This window comes from Hemiscyllium ocellatum, chromosome 30 (assembly GCF_020745735.1).
Source record: "Hemiscyllium ocellatum isolate sHemOce1 chromosome 30, sHemOce1.pat.X.cur, whole genome shotgun sequence".
Taxonomy (NCBI): domain Eukaryota; kingdom Metazoa; phylum Chordata; class Chondrichthyes; order Orectolobiformes; family Hemiscylliidae; genus Hemiscyllium; species Hemiscyllium ocellatum.
This window is the reverse complement of record NC_083430.1, coordinates 35,941,025-35,956,047: the sequence shown is the minus strand read 5'-3', so window position 1 is coordinate 35,956,047 and position 15,023 is coordinate 35,941,025. Positions and strand designations below refer to the sequence as shown.

General features: G+C 38.7%; 1 protein-coding gene across 1 annotated transcript; it reads left to right on the top strand.

Moving 5' to 3' along the window:
- Window positions 1-1,836: 1,836 nt before the first annotated feature.
- Window positions 1,837-14,748, top strand: LOC132829776 (stathmin-like). The gene is made up of 4 exons (XM_060847129.1): window positions 1,837-1,899; window positions 5,948-6,111; window positions 7,153-7,344; window positions 14,634-14,748. The coding sequence occupies exons 1-4, from the start codon at window positions 1,887-1,889 to the stop codon at window positions 14,694-14,696; spliced, it is 432 nt and encodes a 143-aa protein (XP_060703112.1). The 5' UTR covers window positions 1,837-1,886; the 3' UTR covers window positions 14,697-14,748.
- Window positions 14,749-15,023: the final 275 nt, after the last annotated feature.

Sequence of the window (15,023 nt, the reverse complement as noted above, 5' to 3'; positions counted from 1 at the left end):
AATGAAGAAGTACAAAGTACAACGGGATCTTAGTCAAGGGGCCAAGGAGTGGCAGAGGGAGGATAATTTAGGTAAATGTGAGGTGTTACGTTTTGGGAAAGGCAAATCAGAGTAGGACTTAATGGGACGGTCATGGGGAGTGTTGTTAAACAAAGAGACCTTGGAGTGCAGGTTCATAGTTCCTTGAAAGTGGAGTACCAGGTAGAAAGGACAGTGAAGGCATTTTGTATGCTTGTCCTTATTGGTCAGTGCTTTGAGTATAGGAGTTGGGAGGTCATGTTGAAGTTGTACAGGACATTGATTAGGCCACTTTTGGTCTACTGTGTGCAGTTCTGGTCTCCCTGCTATAGGGCAGATGTTGTGAGACTTGAAAGGGTTCAGGAAAGATTTACAGGGATGTTGCCAGGATTGGACGGTTTAAGCTATAGGGGAGGCTAACTAGGCTGGGGCTATTTTCCCTGGAGGATTATAGGCAGAGGGGTGACCTTTTATAGAGGTTTATAAAATCATGAGGGGTACGGATAGGGTAAATAGACCCCCTGGGGTGGGGGAATCCAAAACTAGAGGACATGGGTTTAAGCTGAGAGGGAAAAGATATAAAAAGGACCTAATGGGCACCTTTTTCATGCAGAGGGTGATGTGTAGATGGAATGAGCTGCCAGAGGAAGTGCTGAAGGCTGATGCAATTACAATATTTTAAACGGCATCTGGATGGGTATATGAATAGGAAGGGTTTCAAGGAATATGGACTAAATGCGAGCAAATGGGACTAGATCTATCTAGGATATCTGATTGGCATGGACGAGTTGGACCAAAGGCTCTGTTTTCATGTTATACATCTCTGACTCTGACTCTACGTCTTGAATGTATGTATTCAATGTCTCAGCTATCCTTCTGAGGAAGAGATTACACATATTACAATCCTTTGAATGAAAGCAATTACTCCTCATCTGGGCGGCATGGTGGCTCAGTGGTTAACATTGCTGCCTCACAGCACTAGGGCCCTGGGTTCGATTCCCGCCTGTCTGTATGGAGTTTGCACATTCTCCCCGTGTCTGCGTGGGTTTCCTCAGGTGTTCCGGTTTCCTCCCACAATCCAAAAATGTGCAGGTTATGAATTGAAATTGCCCTAATTTAGTGTTAGGTGAAGGGGTAAATGTAGGGGAATGGGTCTGGGTGGGTTGTGCTTCGGCGGGTCGGTGTGGACTTGTTGGGCCGAAGGGCCTGTTTCCACACTGTAAGTAATCTAATCTCTGCCTTAATGTGGCTTGTCCCAAAAGGCATTTATCCTCACAAGCCCTTTAAAGTGTTTGATGCAATGATATGCCTCCTATCTTTCAAATTCCATGGAATATCTGTCCACTTTTCTCAATCTCTGTTCATAAGGCAACAAATAATCAATCAATTAAGCATTTATTGCTTAAAGTAATCATACGAAATGCATACAGTGTTCCAATTCTTCATCTCTGATATAGTGTCAACAAATGTTTTATTAATTTTGTTCAGCTCTTGGAATGGTTTCCTGTTTTAAGGGAGCTGTATAACTACACATTCTTGAATGAATTTGGAACAATGCAACCACTAGATCAGGTCACGCTGGACCTAAAACATAAACTCTGTTTCCCTCTCCACAGATGCTGCTAGACCTGTTGAGTTCCTCCAGCACTTTGATTCTCTTAACTAGAGCAAGCTCCAGTTTGTCTCAACTTTTGAAAAAATGTGTTTCCTTTTAGTCTGTATGACTTGAGCAGTTAAATTTCTGAAACATCAGCTGCTTGGAATGACCATTTTTAAAATGCTATTGTATGATTATCTTCCAGGTTCGATCCCTCTCATTGAGCATTTTTCTGAGGTGTCAACTTTAGTTTCTGTTCCATTTGTTGAGCATGGCTTGCACTGGTAAGTGTTACCTTGATTTAGTACACATAATTCTGGACATTTGGATGTCACACTATGGTACATGGTAACTTCTTTTGTGAGGATACCGAATATGAAGGCAAGAACAAAATTAAATGCAAGAAATTGCACAAGGAGTAGTAATGTGTTGCATATCTGTCTGACAGCTTTTGCTCTGAACTTTTCATGTTTTTGTTTTTCAGTCTAAAAGCTACTTTGCTTGTCTGCAGTTAATTTAACTTATTTCCTTCTACTTTTGTTTACAGTGCACCTCTTTTTGAGGCAGTTTTCACAAGCTGGGAAGATAAATCAATCTTGAACAGAATTAACCAAAAAAGATCTGAATTTGATATTACGAATGTGAAAAATTGAGTAGTTTGGCTTTTAGGAACAAGAATCGACCATTCAGTCTCTTGAAGTTGTTCACCATTTAATTAGACCTTGACTAATTTCATTTACCTATCTGTCCCTTGTATTCCTGGATATAATGTGATAATAGGTGCGATGGGAAGGAAAAGGAGGATTAGCAGCTGTTTTTGATTGAAGATTAAATTAGAAAGCTGGGAAAAAAACTTTCCTAGGAAGTACAAAGACAGAATATTTGGTGAGAGATAAGGTACTCTAGAGGTACCACCAACCAGCAGGAAAGATAGAAGACAAGGCACTTGCAAGCAATTTACAGAGGTGCAAAAACTACAATTGTAATGGATGATCTGAATTATCCCTATATAGACTGTGATAACAGTAGCATAAATCAGTGGGGGAGCTTCATATATATATAATAGATAGATAGATAGATAGTATGTCATCACTTAAAATTGTGGTTGCCTTCCTGAAAATTGTAACTTAAGTGAAATTACTTGAAATTTCCGTAGTTTTTTTTCATTCATGCATATGATATTACTAGCTAAGCTAATTTGCATTTAAAAGGTGTTGGTGAGCTGCTGCTTTGAACAGCTGCATGTCCTTATGGTGTAGAGACACCCACAGTACCATTAGAAGGGAGTTCCAAGATTTGACCTAGTGACAGTGAAGAGTCAGAGATATGGATCCAAATCAGGATAGCATGTGCCTTAGATGGGAACTTGCAGGTGATGGTGTTACTATGTATCTGCCTTTGTTCTACTGGGTGATACAGATTATGGCTTTGGATGGTGCTGTCAGAGGAGTCTTGTTGTGGTAGTTGGTACATATCACTGCTACTGTGTGTCTGCGATGAAGGGAGCGTATGTTGAATGTGGTAAATGGAATGACATCAAGTGGGCTGCTTTGTTCTGGGCGGTATCATGCTTCTTGATCATAGTTGGAGTTGGGCACATCCAGGCTAGTGGGGAGTATTCTAACTCACTCCGAACTGGTGCCTTATGGATGGCGAACATTTTCTGGGGTGACAGATATTGACTGCAGAATTCCTGGCTTCTGATCTGCCCTTGTAGCCACAGTATTTTTTTGGCTGGTTCAGTTCAGTTTCTTATCAGTGGTAATTTCCTGGATGTTAGTGGGGAATTCAGTGATAGTAATTGCCATTAAATGTTAAGAAGAGATGATGGTTAAACTTTGTTTTGTTGGTGATGGTCATTGCTTGGCACTGGTGTGATGCAAATGTTACTTTCAACCTATTAGTTCAAGCCTGAATGTTATCCAGGTCTTACCGTAAATGAACATTGACTGCTACAATACCTGGAGTGCCATGACGTTGAGCATAGTGCGATTATCCGCAAACTTCCCTACTTCTGACTTTAAGTTGGAAGGAAGGTAGTAGATCTTATTATTGGTTCCCAAAAAAATCAATGTTAAAACTGTATTTGAGTTCTGTAGACTCTTCCTTAACAGTAAGAAACAATAAAATATTATACCCCGTGGGTTGAAATATTTAACATTGCTACATTCCTGCATTGTTGAATGAACTAACTTTTAAAATGAAAAGCTTTCCCTTTCTTGTCCAAGCTGTAGGAGAGGTACTTTTGATACGAAATGCACTGCAAAAGCAGATTTGTCAGTCATTTTAAAAATAAAGGATAATAACCATTCTAGTTTAGCACTTCGGCACCTTTTGGAATCTGCACTATCACAAGCTCAGAGCATTGGATCAAGGCTGGATCTTGAATGGGAGCACTGATTTTTAAGTCATGGAGCAGGAGATTTGGTAAAATGGTAGGTCAGATATTTGGAGATGCGGCTCGTCAGGCAGAAAGATTACGAGTCACAGAGCTGACGAGGCCACTTCAAAATGTTAGCAGTTGGGTCGTGTGGAAAATGCATTAAAATGAATCTAACATCATTGAGCATATAGTCTGCATTGTCCTATTGGCATTAAGGCTAAACAATGTTAAAAAGGAACTTACTCCACATCATTATTTCCAGTCCCAGAGAAAGGAGGCATTGGTGGATCTGGTTCACTTGAATAAAATAAGGAAATTCAACATAAATTTGTAAAAGGAAGTACATGATTAAGTAATTTGTTTGAATTCTTTTGATGATGTAACAGAGAAGGTTGATGAGAATGATAGATTTCATATGGTGGATGTTAAATATTGAAATCTATTTGATAAAGTACCACATAACAGGCATCTCACAGAAGATGAAGATTATTGAATAAAATGGACAGTGGCAGCATGAATACAGAGGGGATTGAGTGACAGGAAATAGAGAGTAGTGGTGAATGGTCACTTTTCAGGAAATGGAGGAAAGTATATTTGAGATTCCCTCAGCTCCAGTATTGAACCATTGTTTTTCTTGAATCAAATTAATTACCTAGACTTAGGTATATAGGTCACAGTTTTAAAGTTTGTGATGATGCAAAACTTGACTATATTGTGAACTGTGAGCTCTTTTGCAATATACTTCAGTACAATGTAGATTAGTAGAATAGATGGACATGTAGAAGGTGAAACTGAATATGTAGAAGTATGAGGTGATGCATTTTAGGATGTAGCACAAAGGAGAGGCTATATAAGTAAGGAATACCACTCTAAAAGATTCATATTTTATTTGCCTGAATCAGCTCCTTAATTTAGTATATTCATTGAAATATTTGAGACACAAGGAACTACATAACTGCAAATTGTCATCCAGAAGAATTAAGATTTTAATGTTGTAGCTGCTTCTATTTATTATGTTGCGGTAGCATATCAATGAAAAATGTAGCTGTAAACAATGCAGAATGAAGTAGACTGGCTAAGAGAAGCTAGTTAACATATAATGAGGATGATTGTGATTAATTTAACTGATAGAAATTTTCCTATACACCAATTCCTGTGGTTTCTTGAACCCAATGGTTCTTCCTTTTATACTAGTTTTTTAATGTTCAGCAATATTTTCTTTGCATTGTAATAAATCATTATGTTGGCTAATAAGAGACATTTAATAACTATTTCAAAGTGCTTGAAGCATTCAAAAATAAGACTACAAATCATTTTGCTGTCATGTATGTTTCGTTAACATGAGTTTACTGGAAGGCGATTGATTAATTGGAAGCACTGTTTCTGAAGTGCAAACTTTAAAAACATTTGCTGATTGTAACTTGGTTACATTGCCAACTGTAAGAGCCGTTTCTAAAGTGAAATTTTACTATAATGCGGGATTGCACAAGAATGCAACCATTGTGTTATAGAAAAACTACCTGTATGCATCTTTCGTTGGTTTTGTATTCTCTAAAGGAGGAAATAAGTTTTTGTGTACTGGAAAGGGATTCAGTATGGTAAATTCCTCAGTTGGATCACCACTCAGCCTGTTCAACATGGACAAATACAAGTAATATTTATGCATTTAGTCCTTTTTAAAATTGGTATCATTCTGATACATCTGCAATGTAACCTTTCCAAGGCCATCGACCTGAGAAACAAAAAATTATTCCGTTTCTTTTGTTGTAAAATTTAACCCTTAATTAATGTAGCATTATGTCATTTAATATCTTAATGTCAGAAAGCCCTGACAGCCATCTGGTTATTTGACCTGCACAGTCAATATATTTAGGAGTTATGTTGGTCAGAATGCACTTGGGTTAATGCTACCATGCCATTTCTTAAAAAATATATATAACTTATTTCAGACATTAAAGTAAAAGAACTAGACAAGCGTTCTTCAGGCCAGGCTTTTGAGATCATTCTGAGCCCTACTGCTGAAACAATTCCAGAATTTCCTCTTTCTCCCAAGAAAGATCGGTCACTTGAAGATCTTCAAAAAAAAATGGAAGCAGCAGAGAACAGACGAAAGGTACTTAAATGGAATACAGTATGAGCATAGTATGAACTACATGGTACTTAAAAGTGTATTGGCCCTTTTGACCAGCTAACATGTGCTGCCTAAAATGATAGGTATTTCCTTCTGAATTGTCAGTACTGTGCAGTGATTGTTTAGATACTGAGCAGTGCTCCTGTGCTTTGCACTTCTGAATTTGAGTGCTAAAAATTAAAACTGAAGAAATACTATACATTGTCAACAACTCTTCTTGGAACAATAACACTTGCCATGTATAACAAAGATCAAATGGAGAATACACCTATGTTACGCTTACCTTGTGGAGCAGTCTAGTATTTTTCTTGGTTTTGCACTTTGGTCGTCCTTGAAAAGTACTGAGCAGGAGATTACTGTGATTTTGAGGCTTCAGGGACTGAACCAATATTTCCTGAAATGATTGTACAGCTTTTGTAGTTACTATAGGAGAATTTTCATCTCTTTGCTTTGGGCTAGCTAGATTTAAACAAATTTTAGAATTAAAGAAAAAAATCTTAACTTGCAGCACTATAAAAGGGTTAAGAGGCTATTTCTCAACATTTACAAACTTGGCCAGTGTATAATGTGCTCAGATTTTTATTCCATGTAATTTTATTAAGTAGAAATGTTAAAATGCTGAAGATCTGTAACAATGAGTATTAGAAAGGCATAGTATTAAAATGAAGAAGGCATGTAATTATTTTTGAGATCCTTTTTGACGTTTGAAGAATTTAGTCCAAAACATTAGCTTAACTTCTTCCTGACTTGTATATTTCTTTATAATTCTGACCTTTATTGACATTACACTATTGTTCCACCTCCAAACGTAATGGAACAATTATTAGTTGCCTGGACAACATGTTTTTCTACCAAAAGACCTCCACAGACAACTATCTTTTAAAATGATTTTTGTTAAGATTCAAACTTTTTTTCTTTGCAAAAATACTTGATACCAGAATGTGACTTACATCTCTGAATACATCGAACTAACCTTGTGGTATTGATGTTCAGTTGAACAATTGGTCTCTCTTCTTTCCCTAGTCACATGAAGCAGAAGTCCTGAAACAGTTGGCTGAAAAACAAGAGCATGTAAAGGAAGTGCTTCAGAGAGCTATTGAAGAAAATACCAAATTCAGCAAAATGGCAGAAGAAAGACTGATCACCAAGATGGAACTTATTAAGGAGAACCGTGAGGCTCAATTAGCTGCCAAGCTTGAGCGTCTACGTGAAAAGGCAAATTAACTTTTAACACCCTTTTTACATGGTCTAGATGAAATTCAAAATGGCTTCCTTCCCTGGGATAACACCAGAACTTTTACTATCCAATTTTGTTACTTTTACTGCTCTTTTAGGACTGTGACTGGTGAATTCCCATAGGTGACAGAAGTCCTCCAAGTTCCATATCTAATTTGCCAGTTTTCATGAGTCTAGACCAGGTCTGGCAAAACTTTTTTGATGGAGGTGCCACATTATGTTTTTTCCTTTTCGTGCATTGCACATAGGAGGGCTGGAGGACAAATTTCAGAAAGATAAAACTTTTCACAACAGTAAATGAATTTCAGGAAAACATTCCAAAGTAATAAATCAATAATTTTATAAATGAATAGTTAATAACAACATGACCATTACAAGTATCAGAGCTAACTAATAAACCCTCTCTCTTGCCTTTCAATTAAGAAGTAGAGCTGTGGAGAGATAGAATAGATCCCAAATCCTGATCATCAGGGGCCAGGTGGGGACAGGGACCAAGCTAAGCAGTTGTGTTTAACTAATGCTGACATTGTGTTTGTCTCTGGTGATGTACACACTTTGGGCTGACCTAGGCAGAGTTTATATGAAAATGAGAGCCGGAAGTGAATCACCTTTCAGCATCCTTTTCAAAGTTCTCTATTCTGGACACGTTTTTGGAGATGGAAGAAGAGGAAGGCAGGTCTAATGTGTGTCCAGCTCACTATTGGTCTTAGGACTCTCACATTCTCCCTTTCCCACTTTACACACACAGTTTTATGTTTTCCTCCTCCCATGCACACATTCCCTTCACTCATGCTTCCTCCCACATCATCTCAAATACTCGCCCCTTGCCCACTCACCCCGCTCTTTCATTTGCATAATTGGAAGCCATTTTGTTGGCCTTAAGAAACCCAGTGCTGCACAGAAAGAAGAATCTTGTATTACCCACTACTGGCTCCTCAATTCAGACCCTATTTCCCTCAAACCACCTGACAACTTGAAATCTACTTGCACAATAGTCTGGAGGCTCTGATCCAATTTTACCACATATACCTGCATGCATGCTTGCCGTCCTTCCATTCGGCAGACCTGCCTTTGCCAGTGCTGGTGTGCAGGTCTGTAGTTTGACTATGCTATTCACATTCATACGTTTCGCTACTCTTCCAATCAGAGACTGTTTTTCTCCAGTGTTATCAGAGAAAGGGCCTCTGATTGGAAGAACATCTCCTTGTAGAATCTTCTATATTCACTTTCTGTATTTAGAAATTTGGTGGTAGGCCTGTTGGACAAGATTGTTCTTGATAGTGAGTGCTAACAACTTATTGAAGCCTGATGGGTTAATGAAGGTAAATCTGTTTCTATCTATCACTGCCATATTCAGTCTGTGACACATTGCAACCCTGGCAACAGAAACGTAGTGCACACGTTGAACTTTGTGGTCAGAGCCAATGCCATATGGTTTATTTACCCATTGAGTTATTGAGGGTACCTGTTGGAAAATGCCAATGTATTAATTCCTTGCAGTGACAAGGTAAGTCTTAGCTGAATGCTCTTGCTGATAGGTTTGTAATTTATCAACCAGAGTGGATAATGATTTGGGAAATCCTGAAACTGTATTAGGAATATGAAAACACTTTCGGAAGAAGTAAAATAATGCTGCAATAACATTCTGAACAGATTTTCTGTAATACAGTATACAGTGTTGCTCAGCATGCTAGAAGAAAGATATTAGGTTTCAGAGATTGTATTATGTGGCAACTAAGGTGATACAGGATTCAGAAACTCTAGAAGTGAACTCATTTACTCTTGGGATAAGTGGATCATAAATTAATCACATTACTTACATTTGAGATTTCAGAAGCTGGGGCATATTTTATATTAAGTAAATATAGTTTAGACAGCACTATTTTGCACAAAGGCAGCGAGGTTTCAGAAAGAGGAAGGGTACAGGATCATGTTCTCGATCGATCAAACAGAAATGTGACCAAATATCACTATCTAAATAACAAAAGTGAGGAAAGGTCTGTATTGTCATAGAGTCAGAGGTGTACAGCACAGAAATAGACCCTTTGGTCCAACTTGTCTATGCCGATCAGGTAACTCAACCTAACCTAGTCCCACTTGGCAGCACCCAGCCCCCATGCCTCCAAACTCTTCCTATTCATTTACTCATCCAGATGCCTTTTAAATATTGTAATTGTACCAGCCTCCACCACTTCCTGTGGCAGCTCATTCCATACATGCACCACCCTCTGCATGAAAAGTTGCCCCTTAAGTCTCTTTTAGATCTTCCGCTTCTGACTGAAAACCTATACCCTCTACTTCTAGACTCGCCCATCCTAGGGAAAAGACTTTGTCTATTTAAACATGCCCTTCATGATTTTCTAAATCTCTATAAGATCACCCTCAGCCTCTGATGCTCCAGGGAAAACAGTCACAACCTATTCAACCTCTCCCTACAGCTCAAATCCTCCAACTATAGCAAGTCTTTTCTGAACCCTTTCAAGTTTCACAGCATCCTTCTGATAAGAAGGAGACCAGAATTGCATGCAATATTCTAAAAGTGACCTAACCTATGTTGTACTAGTTTTGCATTTTGCACCTCTTTGTTTTTTGTTCTGCGCAAACGTCCTGACCAGCTGCAACATGATCTCCCAACCCCTGTACTCAATACTCTTGACTAATAAAGGAAAGCATTCCAAACGCATTCTTCACTAGCCTATCTACCTGCGACTCTACTTTCAAGGAGCTATGAACCTGCACTCCAAGGTCTGTTTGTTCAGCAACACGCCCTAGGACCTTACCATTAAGTGTATAAGTCCTGGTAAGATTCGCTTTTTCAAAATGCAGCACCTCGCATTTATCTAAATTAAACTCCCATCTACCACACCGCAGCCCATTGGCCCATCTAATCAAGATCCCGTTGTAATCTGAGGTAACCTTATTCACTGTCCGCTACACCTCCAATTTTGGTGTCACCAGCAAACTTACTGATTATACCTCCTGTGTTCATAAATGATGAAAAAAAGTAATGAACCCAGCACCGATCCTTGTGGCACTCCACTGGTCACAGGCCTCCAATTTGAAAAACAACCCTCCACTACTGTCCTCTGTCTTCTACCTTCGAGCCAGTTCTGTATCCAAGTGGCTAGCTCTCCCTGTAATTCATGCGATCTAACCTAGCTAACCAGTCTCCCACGGGGAACCTTGTTGAACACCTTACTGAAGTTCATATAAATCCCGTCCACCGCTCTGCCCTCATCAATCCTGTGTGTTACATCTTCAAAAAACTCAAATCAACTTTGTGAGACATGATTTCCTACACACAAAGCCATGTTGACTCTGCCTAATCAGTCTTTGCCTTTCCAAATACCTGAAAATCCTGTCCCTCAGGATTCCCTCTAACAACTTGCCTACAGCGATGTCAGGCTCACCAGTCTACAGTTCCCTGACTTGTCCTGACCACCTTTCTTAAATAGTGGTACCACGTTAGCCAATCTCCAGTCTTCTGGCACCTCACCTTTATTTTTATTTCAAAAATATACTTTATTCATAAAATATTTGATACACTGTACATTTGGTAATACCATACATATGTCAACATTTACATACACAGCTCAGAATTTTCATTATTACATGCAGATCTGTGCATTTCTCACTCACATATTGAGCTGAGACGTCAGCAGAGCCCAAATGACTGCAGGGCCCCCTGATCTTCTCTAGACAGGCAGATGTTAAACGGTGGTCTTTCCCCACCGCGCCTTGGCGGCAGCTGCCCCAAGCTTCAGCACGTCCCTCAACACGTAGTCCTGGACCTTGGAATGTGCCAGTCTGCAACACTCAGTCGGGGTCAACTCCTTCAGCTGGAAGATCAACAGGTTTCGGACCACCCAGAGAGCACCTCACCTGTGACTATCAACGATACAAATATCTCAGCAAGGGACCCAGCAATCACTTCCCTAGCTTCCCACAGAGTTCTAGGGTACACCTGATCAGGTCCTGGTGATTTATCCACCTTTATGCATTTCAAGACATCCAGTGTATAATTTCTCCTCTGTAATATGGACATTTTTCAAGATGTCATCATCTATTTCCCTACATTCTATATCTTCTATGCCTTTTTTTTCTCCTTAGTAAACACTTATGCAAAATACTCGTTTAGTATCTCCTGATTTCCTGCGGCTCCACACAAAGGCCGCTTTGCTGATCTTTGAGGGGCCCTATTCAGTCCATAGTTATCCTTTTGTCCTTTCTGTATTTGTAAAAACCCTTTGGATTCTCCTTAACTCTATTTGCCAAAGCTATCTCCTGTCCCCTTTTTGCCCTCCTGATTTCCTTCTGAAGAGTACTCCTGCCTTTAGACTTCTTAGGATTCACTCGATATATCCTGTCTATACATGACGTATGCTTCCTTCTTTTTCTGAACCAAACCCTCAATTTCTCCAGTCACCCAGCATTCCCTACACCTACCAGCCTTTCCTTTCACCCGAACAGGAATATCCTGTCTCTGACTCTCGTTATCTCATTTTTGAAGGCTTCCCATTTTCTAGCTGTTCCTTTACCTGTGAACATCTGCTCCCAATCAGCTTTTGAAAGTTCTTGCCTAATTCTGTAAAAATTAGCCTTCCTCCAATTTAGAACTTTGACTTTTAGATCTAGTCTACCCTTTACCACCACTATTTTAAAACAAAAATAGAATTATAGTCGCTGGCCCCAAAGTGCTCCCCCACTGACACCTCAGTCATCTGCCCTGTCTTATTTCCCAAGAGTAGGTCAAGTTTTGCACCTCCTCTGGTAGGTATATCCACACTGAATCAGAAAATGTTCTTGTACACACTTAACAAGTTCCTCTCCATCCAAACCCTTAACACTATGGCAATCCCAGTCCTTGTTTGGAAAGTTAAAATGCCCTACCATAACCACCCTATTATTTTTACAGATAACTGAAATCTATTTCTCAATTTCCCTCTGACTATTAGGGGATCTATCTGCAGACCTCACTTTTTACTCGAAGGTCTATAATACAATCCCAATAAGGTGATCATCCCTTTCTTATTTCTCAGTTCCACCCAAATAACTTCCCTGGATATATTTCCAGGAATATCCTCCCTCAGTACAGCTGTAACACTATCCCTTATCAAAAATGCCACTCCCCCTCTTCTCTTGCTTCCCTTCCTGTAGCATTTGTATCCTGGAACATTAAGCTGACAGTCCTGTCCTTCCCTGAGCAACGTCTCTGTAATTACTATGATAGCCTAGTCCAATGTTCTTAACCAATCCCTGAGTTAATCTGCCTTCCCTGTTAGGCCTCTTGCATTAAAATGAATGCAGCTCACTTCATCAGTCCTACCTGGTTCTGGAGTTTAGAAGAGTCACAGGGGATTTAAATGAAATATGTTATCCTGAGGGGACTTGACTGAGTGGATGTTGAAAGAATGTTTCCTCTTGTGAGAGAATCTAGTTTAAAAATAATACACTGCCTATTTAAGACAGCAATGAAGAAACATTTTCTTTTCTCTGAGGGTTATGAGTTTTGGTACTTCCTTCCTGAAAAGGTAGTGTTTGGAGAATCTTTAAAAGTTTTTGAGGCAGACGTAGATAGGTTCTTGATTACCAAGGAGATGAAAGATTATCAGGGGGATGTATGAATGTAGAGTTGAGGTTAAAGTCCGATTGGCCATGTGCTTTAGTGCATGGTGGAGCAAGCATGAAGGGCTGCGTGGTCTGCTCTTGTTCCTTGTTTGAGTGTTAATGTGTAGATTTTGGCCTACGTCCGAACAAGAAACAAAATAAAAACCCAATGGGTGAACAGAAATATATTTAAATGTTGTAACTTCTCTACCAGCAAAAATAAAGCTGAATAATATGGGATTGCGTTTGCTCGTACCCAACAAAATAGTGATCTTTGGAAACTTTCTATTGAATGGACTGGAAGTTTGTTACTGAAAGAATAAATGGTGGCAGTGTCCATATTCATGCAAATATTAATTTCGATGAAAAGGTTTACGTTGGTATATTGATGAAGTTGTAATGTCAGCTGCCAGTTTTTGAGCTAGGTTGCAAGTTACTGGAGGAAGTTTTAGTTGTTCACTTGAAGTGCTTTGGAAGTTTGAGAAAGTATAATTGCTGCATTCAAACTCAATAACTTCCAACATCATAATCTAATTGAAACACTCAAGCACCTGAAATGCCATTTTTTGAGCTTAGCTCAATCTTTGTGTATCTCATATTGAGCATTGTTTTTTCCATGGTTTCTGAGCTTTGGCTTTGCTAGTTCCCCCTATGTATGTTATTGGATTGTCATTGTGCTGGTAAATTAACAAAAAATATATCCAAGTTTAAGAGTACAAATTTAGCCAAACATTTTAACAACATAGTGCGGCAAATTGCCACATAAAGGTCACTAGCTTATTAGCAATGCAAGTACAAGCCAACATTTTTTTTTGATGGGCTGCCATATTTAAAAAGGGAACTTGGATCTATCTTGAGGATTAGCAAGTTTGAGCAAAACCCTGCAGTCATTTCATCATGTTGCTTTGGAACAAACTGCTTGAAGTAGAAGGGATCCAAATTGATTTTCTTTTGAGTATGAATTGGCCCAAATTGGAAAGCACCTGCTTCCTTCATGCCTGGGTTGGGAAACTTAGACTAAGAAATATGCACACTAAACAAATCAATGTTCACCACTAAACTCTCGAATATTTGTCATTACAACCTCCTCTCCAGTTGAAGTTATTTTTTGCCCTTTAACATGAAGGCTCTTTGTACTCTTTCTGTTTTTCTTCCTGATGACATCAGCCCTTTTCAATACTCGTCTTGTTGAGTTGATGCTGTCAGCAACAACACTGAGTCGATATATTAATTATGATGTTTCGATGAATTGGTATTTTAAGTAATTTGAAGAAGATTTAAGGCAGACGTGATTCCTAGTATGTTGCATATTGAATCTTATTGGCTGTCAATGGGTAAAGAAAATTAAATAATAAAATCTGGGTAGTTTTTAATGTTTCCTGTGTTGAAGAGTATGTCTGCACTGAAAGCTCTCCCTCAATTATCCTTAAATAATTAGGTTATGAATGAGAAAGTGCTTCATTCAGCACATTAACCAAACAGACCACTTGACAATTAGCTACTTTTCAAAAAGCAGTTATTATTATTTATGTAAACAAATGTTGGATGGTTAAATTGACTTTAGTGTGATTATGCAGCACCAGTTTAAAACTAGTTTTAATATATTCTCTGCACTTGTACACATGTTAAATAATTATCTAATTTTCTTTTGTGTAATTTAGGACAAACACCTGGAGGAAGTGAGAAAGAATAGAGAAAGCAAAGAAAGTGAAGAAATTGTTTAGCCTTATCCATTTTTGGAAGTGAGGGTTTTCTAAAGTACTGTTTTTAATGAAAAATTAAAGTCAATGTGTTTAACAAAACCCTCTTACAATGCTTTAAAAACCTGTAACCAGAAATTACACATTTTGAATTGAGCGATTGGGATGGGGAGGGTGAGGGAAGGGTGGAGATAGCAAAAATTGCAGCATTGAGTTCTACCTTTGCTAGTCATTTTAAGTATTACAGCTGTTTGTTTTTTTTGTATTGCTGATATTATATAGAGTCTAAAATTGAAGAAAATCAGCAGTTTTCACCTTGGTCCTCCAGTAATAGCTGCATGTACTAAATGT